Source organism: Amblyomma mixtum, chromosome 2 (genome assembly GCF_055824585.1).
Source record: "Amblyomma mixtum isolate Tamu chromosome 2, ASM5582458v1, whole genome shotgun sequence".
Classification (NCBI taxonomy): Eukaryota; Metazoa; Arthropoda; class Arachnida; order Ixodida; family Ixodidae; genus Amblyomma; species Amblyomma mixtum.
The window spans coordinates 200755104-200767702 of NC_143013.1; the positions used below are offsets into that span (position 1 = coordinate 200755104).

At 48.7% G+C, this 12599-nt stretch overlaps 1 protein-coding gene across 2 annotated transcripts in view; it reads right to left on the bottom strand.

Moving 5' to 3' along the window:
- Wdr33 (WD repeat domain 33) overlaps window positions 1-12599 on the bottom strand; it is a 58377-nt gene that overhangs the window by 30493 nt on the left and 15285 nt on the right. For both annotated transcript variants that reach the window (XM_089572949.1, XM_089572948.1), the window contains exons 3-6: window positions 6999-7067; window positions 6584-6688; window positions 6200-6295; window positions 4798-4949 (exon numbers count right to left, since the gene is read on the bottom strand). In XM_089572949.1, coding sequence (XP_089429075.1) covers window positions 4798-4949; window positions 6200-6295; window positions 6584-6688; window positions 6999-7067 — 422 coding nt within the window. The remainder of the gene's footprint in view (window positions 1-4797; window positions 4950-6199; window positions 6296-6583; window positions 6689-6998; window positions 7068-12599) is intronic.

Below are 12599 nucleotides of genomic sequence, written 5' to 3' on the forward strand. Positions count from 1 at the left end.
ACACGCTTCAAGTTTTTCGCCCACGTGCCCGAACTGTTACTTTTTCAGCCTCCTTCTTCCCACGCGCAGCTAAAGATTGGAACGGCCTTCCCCAGCATATCGTCGACATCACCTGTCCTTTATCATTTGCTAGCAATCTAAACAACATTTTTTGTACATGATCACAAATTGCATTGTCTTGTACCTTTTCTGCTCATCCCACCCCTTATGTAATACCCCGCGAGGGGTCTTTAAGGTAATAAAATGAAATGAAATCCCCTGGCGTGACATTGCATGTGGTGGTGATGAGGTGCCTCACTGAAGTAGGATTAACCGTGACGTCACGAATATTCACTGAAGCCATTGATTCGAGCACCTCCTGTCAGGGGTGTTGGCTGCTTTGCTCCTCCAAACAGTGAGGCCATGGCTGCTAGGCGGTGCTAGTGGTAGGCGTGGAAACTCCAGCGTAGGTTCCCTATTGACACCTCGTCCGCCACCCTAAGCTGTCATCCCGAGCCTCACGGATGACGTCATCCGAATCCACAAGTTTTTAAAAATATGCGAAGTAAAAAAAGTATTACCGCATTTTCCGGTGTATAAGACGCGGCTTTTTTCCGAAAATCTTGCTGGTGCATCCTATACAAGAGTGCGTCTTATATGCGAATTTTTCATCTTTTTTTTGCGAGTTCATCGATTACTCCGGTTCATGCTCAAGCTTTCTTCACCTAAAAAATATCACTACCAATAACGCGGTTGTAACACGGTTAATACTTCAATACCGGGACCGCCGTGCGCGACATTCTAGGTGATCTTTATCATGAAACGGCGGGGATGACGACTTCCGGGATCGCAAACGCGCGGCTGTTTCGGAGGCCCCAAGCAAAAGTAATGAGAAGCGCCAAAAGATGGTGACAATCGTGCTTCTCGCCATTGTCAAGACAAGCCGGCGTTCTTTTTTAGTCACCCTTTGCAACTTTTTTTGCTCCGTGTACGTAGTGCATGTTTCAGCCGAGTTGCTTCCAGAAATGGGTGAACCTTTTCATAGCGCATCTGAAGATGAAGACTTCGAAGGTTTCAAGTAGAAATAAAATGTTGTTATGGACATATGGGGAGCTGTATCGTTTTTTCTTTCTTTTTTGCTAAAACGTGGACGGGTATGGCGTGAGTGCTGCCTTTTTCAATCATTTAGCGTTGCTTAAGAATTGCTCACAGGTACGGTGCATTTCGCGACAGTCGTGCAAGCGTGTTTAATTAAGCCTCACTAGCCTAACTGGGTAAACTGGGGTGCGTCTTATACACGGGTGCGTCTTATATATGAACTTTTTCAGTGACAGCTTGCATATATGGCAGGTGCGTCTTATACACCGGAAAATATGGTATCTGGGAAAACATGCAATCCAAACCACCCAAATTACAGAAACGGAACTGCTGAATGAGGTACTAATATGTTTATAGACAATTTCACTTCATAAAATTATCAGTTAGCATTTCTGGCACTTCTGGAAAATTTGCAATACAACCAGTCCCTCAACACGATTGTGAAAGTTGCACAAATCTGCCATTTTTTTTCGCTGCAGAGAAGTGAGAGGTGCGAGTGACGTTAACAACAGTTTCCTGATCAGTGCTTTTTTCTTGTATTCTTTGTGCAAACAAACAAGTGAAAATGTCCAATATCTTGAAAACAAATCAATACATCAATAAACTGGTATTTTCAACGCATGTAACCGCGCTGTTGTTGTTTTCAACTATACTTTGCCCCTTAGCGCTTAGGCCATGTGAAGAAGCCGGTGCATTTCTCCCCTTCGTGTTGAATCCACACAAGAACAGACCGCTCATTCATGTGTTGCGTGGCCCCATATTCAATCTACTAGTGCCATATTTACACATGAGTGTATTTGAAAATTCAAAGTGACAGGGCCGACTTCAATCGAAACCAAAGCATGGCCCTATAAATAAAGGCGACACTAGTTGGATATCAAGAATGCTGCAGTGTGGTCTCAATTTTATATTTGTCCCACGGCTCTTGGCACCACCCCTTGACAGCGCTTCCGGGGAGTGTCGGTAGCTAATGAAAGAGCCGACACCGCTCGCACATTGTTTCTCTTTGGCTCTGTTTCGACAGTTTTGACTTCACTGCCCGTCATGTTTTCCCAGTTTTAATCTGGTGCTTTATCAAGCATCATTCAAGCTCCGGGGCCAGTAAGCGTTCGGCGCTCGTTCATGGCTACATTCAAGACGGCTGCTATTCTTAACGCCGAAGAAACGAACAACTGCACGCTGGGCTGCAAGTTTGACATTTTGTCACAGGTAAGCTGGCTGCAGCAAGGCAAAATTTTCCGCTCTTCCAAGCTGTGTCGTGGTGCGACACTGCGAAGCCTTTACAAAGCAGGGGATTTCGCTGGCCGACAATATTAGAACGATGTGTTATGGGAGTGTGGCAGCAACCATAATGGCAGCACTAGTGAGGACGATGGTTCATGTGTACTAATACGTTTTCCGACAAATACGTCTTCATTTTGGAATGTGCCCAACGTCCCATGAATTTTGTTGAAGCAGGATCCAAATGTACTAAAAAAATGCATCATGTGCATCTATTTCTTCAAAGCAGGCCCTGCCACGGCAATGTGATGCATACCAGGTGACCAGCATGGCCAACTATGCATCAACTACGCACTGCCACAAATTACGTGCGTCTGATCATGATGTCTTCAACAGAGTCAACTATCATTCTCGAGTCCATGCAGCGACGAAAGCAGCGCAGCACACGTGTGCAAGGAATGTATCAGCTACATTGTCTGCTATCTGGCTCTGCCTGCACGTGGCAGCAGCACAAGAGGTGAAGCCGACGGGGCAGGTGATGCATTCCACGTCACCAGCATGGCCAACTATGCATCGAAGCACTGCCACAAATCTATGTGCATCTGATCATGATGCCTTCAACAGCGTCACCTATCATTCCTGAGTCCATGCAGCAACGAAAGTAGCACAGCGCACGTGTGCAAAGAATGTATCGGCTATATTGTCTGCTATCTGGCTCTGCCTGCACGTGGCAGCAGCACGAGAGGTGAAGCCGATGGGGCAGGTGATGCATTCCACGCCCTCAGCATGGCCAACTATGCATCAACGACACACGGCTACAAATTATGTGCGTCTGATCATGATGTCTTCAACAGAGTCACCTATCATTCTCGAGTCCATGCAGCAACGAAAGTAGCGTAGCACACGTGTGCAAGGAATGTATCAGCTACATTGTCTGCTATCTGGCTCTGCCTGCACGTGGCAGCAGCGCGAGAGGTGAAGCCGACGGGGCAGGTGACACATACCACTTCACCAGCATGGCCAACTATGCATCAACGACGCACTGCCACAAACCTACGTGCGTCTGATCATGATGTCTTCAACAGAGTCACCTATCATTCTCGAGTCCATGCAGCAACGAAAGTAGCGTAGCACACGTGCGCAAGGAATGTATCAGCTACATTGTCTGCTATCTGGCTCTGCCTGCACGTGGCAGCAGCACGAGAGGTGAAGCCGACGGGGCAGGTGATACATACCACGTCACCAGCATGGCCAACTATGCATCAACGACGCACTGCCACAAACCTACGTGCGTCTGATCATGATGTCCTCAACAGTCACCTATCATTCTCGAGTCCATGCAGCGACGAAAGTAGCGTAGCACACGTGTGCAAGGAATGTATCAGCTACATTGTCTGCTATCTGGCTCTGCCTGCACGTGGCAGCAGCGCGAGAGGTGAAGCCGACGGGGCAGGTGATACATACCACGTCACCAGCATGGCCAACTATGCATCAACGACGCACTGCCACAAACCTACGTGCGTCTGATCATGATGTCTTCAACAGAGTCACCTATCATTCTCGAGTCCATGCAGCGACAAAAGTAGCGTAGCACACGTGCGCAAGGAATGTATCAGCTACATTGTCTGCTATCTGGCTCTGCCTGCACGTGGCAGCAGCGCGAGAGGTGAAGCCGACGGGGCAGGTGATACATACCACGTCACCAGCATGGCCAACTATGCATCAACGACGCACTGCCACAAACCTACGTGCGTCTGATCATGATGTCTTCAACAGCGTCGCCTATCATTCCTGAGTCCATGCAGTGATGAAAGTAGCGTAGCACATGTGTGCAAAGAATGTATCAGCTACATTGCTATCTGGCTCTGCCTGCACGTGGCAGCAGCGCGAGAGGTGAAGCCGACGGGGCAGGTGATGCATACCACGTCACCAGCATGGCCAACTATGCATCAACGACGCACTGCCACAAACCTACGTGCGTCTGATCATGATGTCTTCAACAGCGTCGCCTATCATTCCTGAGTCCATGCAGTGATGAAAGTAGCGTAGCACATGTGCGCAAAGAATGTATCAGCTACATTGCTATCTGGCTCTGCCTGCACGTGGCAGCAGCGCGAGAGGTGAAGCCGACGGGGCAGGTGATGCATACCACGACACCAGCATCGCCAACTATGCATCAACGACGCACTGCCACAAATCTATGTGCATCTGTTGTAGTTGTGATGCCCTAGACTGTATGCACTTCCAAGGATAGACTCTGTTGAAACCTAGTGCTGAGACACACAAACAACAGCACAGATAGAGGGAATGATGAGATAAACGGCTCCGTTCTTTTCAATCCAGCAACTTGTCAGGCACACCTTTGAATATGATGCTTCCCACAAACTGTGCGCCGTGAAGATGTGTTTAGAGAGAAACCCCTTTACTCCCCTACTGCCCTAGCCGCCCAACGCGCGTGCAGTGGTCTCCCTGTTCGTCAATGGGGGGGGGGGGGCCCACCTGATGCCTCGGATGGCCTCCTTGTGGCCCTGGAACATCTTCACGTTGTTCATGTTGGACTGCCAGTACTTGACGTAGCCTGAGTGGTCCCCCGTCACCATCCACGTGTCGTTGTGGCTCCACACCATGCAGCGCACCGACGAATCGTGTGCCTGCAGTGCAAGGGATGGAGGAGCATGGGCACTCGTCACAGCTCTCTTTGGGGCAAGCCAAGCACAAGAGAAACCGCATGCACCTAGTAACCACAGCACCAGACTTGGGGCGACGTAAAAATAGTACGCGGATACCAGTTCCTGTATCTCAGAAGTTAAGCAAAACAAAGCTGCCGACACTTTCCATAGCTAGTATCACTGATATGCATCATCCAATACTGCACATGCAATACCCTGAACGACGACCTCCGAAATAGTTTCACAAAAGGCAACTTTCCGAGTGTGACATCCACGTTGTGCAAGGTTATACAGCACCGACACTGAACAGATTGAAAATAGAGTCTATGCAGAGCTAAACAGCTGACACTGCCCTCTCCCAATTGATATAAATCAAGAAAAGGTCTCTTCGATTTGGCAGCACCAGCTGCACCAGTTCAAGGGGTGCAGCACGGTCGTCCTCGTTTTTCCAGTGCCGCGCGCGCCCTCTGCACTTTTCTCCTCGTTTTGTCAAGGTGCAGGCCTGGTTCCGCACGAGTTCTTCGCCGCCTTGCACTCGGTCTGAAGGTAGTGCTAGAAGTAGTGCAGCATGGCGCGGCTGCACTTGCGCCTTCGTTTTGCCAGTGGCCGGTGCACACTAGTGTACGGGCTGTATCTGCACTTGTTGAACTGGCGCTGCACGCTCACGTGACCGCTTGGCACCGCTGCAGAACTAGCACAGCCAGTGCAAGCCAAATCGAAGACCTAAAATCATGGCCATGAAGATCAGGACCATTGCTGCCTGAAGCAGGGCTTCTCCCTTTTTTTTTTCCAGTCTCAAGGAACCCCAACAGCTTTCAAAAATTGCTGAAAAGCTGCCTTGGTTTCCATTCCTTCCTGCCTAATACGGATGCAAGGCAACAAAAGCAGGTGCGCACTCCCTCAAAAATAAATAAAAGGATCAAAAGCACTTAATTATCGAACAGCCCCATAAGCACTCCAAGGAAACCTAGGGTTCCATGGAACCTAGTTTGAGAACCCTTGTCCCAGAGCACACAGTGGCCGATACGCCAATATCACGACAATCTGGCCCACCGGGACAACATTCTCACGAGCCAGCAGGTGAATGCAAGAGCTTTTAGTTGCAACGCATCACAAAAACTCCGTCTACTCAAGGCGAAGCCCTTGACCCGGCTTTCACAGCAAAATGAACTGCCCGGACCTGCAGGACCCAAATGTGCGACAGGCAGTAGGAGAGGGGGAAAGGGGCCCACCTGAAGGATGGTCTCAAAGTTGAATGTGAGCCCATTCCAGAGTGTGAACTCCCCGCTCGATGCTCCCGTGATCAGGCGCCGGCCCTCAGGAGTCCACTGGAAAACAGCAGAGACCAGAGAATACAATGGTGAAAACATGTTTCACTGCTGTTCAAACGACCGTGTCTTTTCTCTGGCCAACATGCAGAGTGCAACAGTGACTTAGTGTCTCTTTAGACAGACGGTGAAAAATGAAAAGCTTTTTCTTAAGGGTGGGGGGTGCAAGCTTCGCGGAACCTCAAGTCTTTTGGCTGAACGATGCTGCCGAGAGTCTGGCCCATGGCAACTACCACCACAAATGGAGCATGCCACGCCACGGTCGCACGTCACGGCACTGGTGCTCACCACAACGCAGAAGATGGGGCAGCGCATCTTGTTGGTCGAGGTGCGCACGAACTTGGTGGTCACCGCATTGATGGGGTTGGACAGCATCGCCAGTGGTGGGACCAGCTGCAAGAAAGACAGGAGGCCACCATGGCTATAGCATTTGGCACCAAACTTTACAAAACACAACCTTCTAGACAGTGTTCTCCCAATTGGTTCATGCCACAAAGCAAAAGGCCTTTAAAACGGCACCCTATTCTTGGCGGCCAAACAGGCACTGCAATATGAGGAGCTCAATACGAATTGAGCCAACAGTGAAGTGCGGAGCCTTCAAGCAGCCCACATTCGATCATGAAGTGTTCATCACCTCCAAACTGGGCTTGGGTGCTTTTCAAAAGCGCCCTTGTGATACAGGGGTCAGCAGTACACTACTCACCCTGGTGTAGTATCCCGAATCAGGCTGGATGGCCCTGGTATCCCTGTAGTCCCTCTGCCAGATTCGGTTCTGAAGGAGTACAAACAGGTTGGGCTCAAGTCACGGTCCGGTTCATTCTGGCACAGCCGCACACACACAAAAAAACAACTATGCCACCCAAGCAGGCTGATTACCTGAACGCTGGCTCGCTCGCAGCCAGAAAACACTAAAGCATGATTCTCCAATATTTACAGTACTGAATAATCTGACCAGCAAGCAACTTGGTTCATACCTAATCAAAAATGAGCCACGGCAGATAGCCGATGCCCTAAGCACCCTTCCTCCGATTTTGGGTGCAACACAGACTGCAAACAGCAACACCTGAGGGCATCACTTAGTAAAAGCCCCTGTAAAAGCCCCACCCCTTTAAAGAGCGGGTACAAACGGAGCTGCAGTTTGCTTCCCTCCTGGCATTTCCTGTCGCTGCAAAAGACTACAGCTAGAAGTCACAGACCTGATATAACCTTAACTATGCGACACAACCACGCAGTGTTGACTAGGTGTGTGCAAATGATCGAAGGTTTCAAATATTCGGTCAAATAGTAAAGTACTGTATTTACATGACTGCAGGCCGACCTATTTTTATTAATTTGAAAATCCGAAGTGGGGGGGGGGGGGGGGGGGGTGATTGATTTGTACAATCGAAACCAAAGCATGGCACTATAAATGAAGGCAGACTAGTTGGATATCAAGGATGCTACAGTGTGATTGCAATTTTATTTTGCTCTAAAGCTCTAGCCAGTAGCACTGGGCTAGATCTGTGCAAATATTTGATGATTTTGAATATCCGGTCGAATAGTGAAGTATTCGATATGAACCGAACGCTTTGGTATTCGAAGTCTCTAAGTATTTGTCCTGAGTGAACAACATTTTTGGAGCTCTTGCACCGTACTCCGGGATCGCAACGCGGCACGCACGCAACCAAACCCTTGTGGCGTCCTCAGGGCGATCTACACAAGTACAGTGGCTCCCAACGGAATTGGATCGCTGATCGCGCTATGCTAGATTTCTCTCATCGGGGGGGTTCTCTTGACTATCGCGGAACGAGTTTAAGCCGACTGCAGGCGTCGCAGCAGCTCTCCTCTGAGTGAAATTTGCGAATCAAGCGTGACGGCGCGAGCATGAGAGTAAGCTAGCAGAAGGCACACTGTGACGGGTGCCCCTTTCAGACGCATGACACAGGGTGCCATTGGGCACACATTGTGTACGCCTAGCTTGCGGTCTTGGAGTGGTCGCTTAAAAGCTATAACAGCGCAATGACTCAACTGCAATGAAGACCAGCACTTAGGGGTCCCACAGAATACCATAAAAACCCGCGTATAATACGAGGTTTTTTTCCCATAATTAGCGTCCTAAATTTTTGCCTCATACTATTTGCGGATCCGAACAAAAATTTTCAAAGTTGCTCGAAGTTTTGGTTTCGTTTTTGCGGCGTGGCTACGGCTTGGCTTTGTTATTGGTGCGTGGCTGTAGCTTGGCTTCGTTACTCTCTACAAACGACGTCACGACGTCGTTTCTTTGTTGATCCGTTGGGTGCGCCGGGGGTCGCGGTGTGCCGTGTGCGTGTTGACAACGCACGTGCTCGCATGTAAGGCACGCTTCGTGAAGTGGATATTGTTTTGGGGAGCATGATTTCACGGTCTCGAAAACAGTACTCGGCTACTTTCAAGCGAAAAGTGATTTTAGCTGCGGAGAACATCGGCAACGGTGCGGCCGGGAGGCAGTTTGGTGTCGTTGAAGGAAGCATTTGTGGATGGCCACGACAGAAAGAAGCCCTTTTCGCGTGCAGTGGAATGCGACGAAGCTTTCACGGCCGCTTGATGGTTGTGTAAACAAACCGTTCAAGGAACGTAGTCAAGCGGTGCTACGCAGAGTGGATACACTCAGGTGAGCCTGCAGTGACGCCAACCGGGCGGCTGAAGCGGGTTAAGAAGTGTGGCACCTCAAATGCCCTCGATGGCACGGAAGATGAGTACATTTGGGATGATTTGTCGGACAAAGAAATGTCCGAAGAAAGCGCTACTGAAGAAGAAAGTAAATGAAGTTAAGTACGGGATGCGATTTGAATAAATGTCTTCTATGAGCTTGCGTCACTTGGTACCGTATTTATTTGAATCTAGGCCGATAGTTTCTTTTTAAAAAACAAGAGATAGAACTATGTCGGCTTAGATTCGAGGATTTCATTTCGAGGTTTCGTATTCGTAAAATAAGAATAAATGTAGCACGCAGGTGGCGCCCCCACGAAACGCCAACAAAAGACAGCACTGTAGCCGTTGCTATCCATAGCCGATACCGATCAAAGCACACATGAGCATTGGCTGCCATTTTGGCCTTGTTCTGTTCTCGTGTGGTGGCGTGAGCACATTCGCAGCAGTGACATCTTTTTACGTGGTTTTTATCACCAACACCATGGCACCAAACAGGCGGTGCCATTACAGTGCCGCCTTCAAGCCAAAAGTTATACTCGCCACAGAGCAGTCGTTAAATCTACAAGGCGGGCGGGACTTCGGCGTGGATGAGAAGAATGTTCGCAGTTGGAGGGGGCAGCGTAACGAAATTTTTGCTTGTGCGGCAACGAGAACGGCTTTCACGGGCCCCAAGAAAGGCCGCCATCCAGAAGTGGAGGTAGCACTGGCCGAGTTTGTGAAGACGCAGAGGTCAGCAGCACTTCCAGTGACCACGGAAGTGCTGCAAGTCAAAGCAAGAGAGGTGGCGAGAGAGCGAGGCGTCCCTCGGGAACAGTTCAAAGCCAGCCGGGGCTGGTTGCAGAAGTGCATGAAGCGCTTTGGCTTCAGCCTCCGACGTCGCACGTCCACCTGTCAAAAGCTGCCGGGCGACTTTGGAGAGAAGCTGATCTCATTTCAGAGATTCGTAATAAGGAAGAGGATGGAGCACGGCTACGTCGTAGGACAAATGGGAAACGCTGACCAGACACCGGTATGGTTTGACATGCCAGTGGCGTGCACCGTGAACGAAAAAGGTGCAAAGGAAGTGAAAGTGCGCTCGACCGGATACGAGAAGCAGCGCATGACAGTAATGCTGGGCTGCACGGCGGATGGCCACAAGCTACCGGCGCATATTTTTTTTAAACGGAAGACTCTTCCAGCTCGGGAAGTGTTCCCAAGAAATTTGATCGTCCGCACCAACGAAAATATGGTTGAGGAGTGGATACGAATGGTTTGGCAGCGGCGTCCAGGGGCCCTCTTGGCCAAACGTTCCCTCCTCGTCCTGGACTCTTACCGTGGACACCTGACTGACGGCGTAAAAGCTGCGCTTTCCAAAGCCGGTACCAACGTCACCATCATACCCGGCGGCATGACAGGCCAGCTGCAGCCTCTTGATGCGTGCCTCAATAAGCCTTTTAAGGATCGGCTGCGCAAGTACTACGTGGACTGGCTTAGTGAAGAGCGGCGCGAGCTTACACCAACAGGCCGAATAAAGCGCGCCTCGCTGGGAGTTGTAGCCACTTGGATAGCTGCAGCCTGGGATGGCATCCCAGAAAGTTTGGTTGCGCACTCATTCCGCAAGTGCTGCATCTCTAATGCACTTGATGGCAGTGAAGATAGTGCACTGTTCGAGGAGGCCAGCAATAAAGAAGTCAGCGATGATGATGACGAATGAGCGGGTTCCTGGCAATAAATGTCGTTTGCGTGCTGTACCTCTTGTTCGCAGTTGTTTTTTCGGCCGGCCTACAATCGAGGTAAGTTTTTTTTTTTCTGTGGCCTTCAACTTTCGGGTCTTGGCTTAGAATCGTGGCCGGCCTAGATTCGAGTAAATACGGTATTATACGCGGGTGAAACTTTTTTTTCCCATTTCGCATCTCTAAAACTTCACCTCGTATTATATTCGGGTTCGTATTATACGCAGGTTTTTACGGCAGTCTCACATCCCACAAATCTGTCAGCTCTGCATGTAAGCCAACTCTCCAATTACCGATAGCTACTTCTGCAGCAGATCGAAAAAGCTTCAATGCGTGTGATAAAGTTCAATGCATTCTCTCTCCTTTTCATATAATGGCCTTGTGTGTTGGAAAAATACATGAATTTTAAAATGCCTATCGTGCCATTAAGTGCACTTCTTCGGAAGAATTTTTAAAATTTTATTTTATTTTTACTTTCAACTGCGCACTTAGTGCTCAAGAGAGTGTTGACAGTTGAAGGATGATGTCGGTAGCAATTGTCGGTAGCTGATGGAAGACCCAACAGCGCTCACACGTAGCATAATGCGTGTAGTTTCTCTTTGGCTCTGTTTGACGCATTTCGCAGCTGCCGGCCAAGTTCTGCCAAATTTTAATGTAGTGCTTCGTCATTTGTGCTCCAGGTCCAGTAAGCGACCAGCGCTCGTTCATGGCTGCATTCAAGATGGCTGTCATTCTTTATGCCAAAGAACCACACAACTGCACACCAGGCTACAAGTTCGACGTCTCGGAATGGGTGATACAGGTAGGGCGGCTGCAGAGAGGCATAGTTTTCAGCTGTTCCATGCAATGCTATAGTGCAGCTGTTTGCGAAGTGCGAGACGGCAACGTGCGGTGGTTGTCCGCAAAGTAGGGGATTTCGCTGGACAACGACGTTAGAACAACATGCTGTGGGACCACAGCAGTGATCACTACGGCAGCACTAGTGAGGGCGATGGCGCAAGTGTGGACAAGTAGTCCAGTGACTAATACATATTCGTTTTGGAATATACTCACAGGCACGCCTGCATTTATTTATTTATTATTTATTTGAACATACTGCAGGCCCTTTTCGGCCCCATGCAGGACAATGCATCATTGATCGAACAAGAGTAAAAACAAAAATTCAAAAATACAGAGATGTTCTCTGACCCAAACACAAAAAGATTAGGAGAGATTTAAACAGAAAAGTCAATTTTTTTCGATATAATTATGAAATAGTTCCACGGACGTACACTTCACCGCATCTTCAGGCAATTTATTCCAATATGATACAGCATCTGGAAACAGGGAGTACTTGTGGATATTTACACGGCTGACTGGTTGACGAAGTGTTTTACTATGGTTTGTTCTAGACGAGTGTTTGAATGGCGGGTATAAGTATTGTGAATTGGCTATTTTGAAGTGACCGTGAAGAAGTTGGAACAAAAACTTTAATCTTGAAATGATTCTCCTCTGTGACAGGCTTTGTAAATTGAACTATTAGACTGGTAGCGCTAGTTTGGCGTGAATACTTTGAATAGACAAACCTCACTGCTAGTTTTTGGATGCTCTCTAATTTGTTGATTAAACTTTTTTTATGGGGGCTCCAGACTACATTCGCATATTCTAGGGTAGGTCTTATAAGAGTTTTATAGGCACTCAGTTTAATATGGGCCGGCGTGTTACGGAGCTTTCTCCTTAAATAATGTAATTTACCTTCAGCTTTAGAACAAATGGATTTGATGTAGGGCTCCCAACGCAGGTTAGATGTTAGGATGAGCCCCACATAATTCACCTGATCATATTTACGGCTGGCAATAAACGGCAGCGGCCAGATAATGCTATTGCGTTCTACTCTTAAAAGGCGAAGCTTGAGTGACTTCCAAGATTTTTTTTTTTTCCTG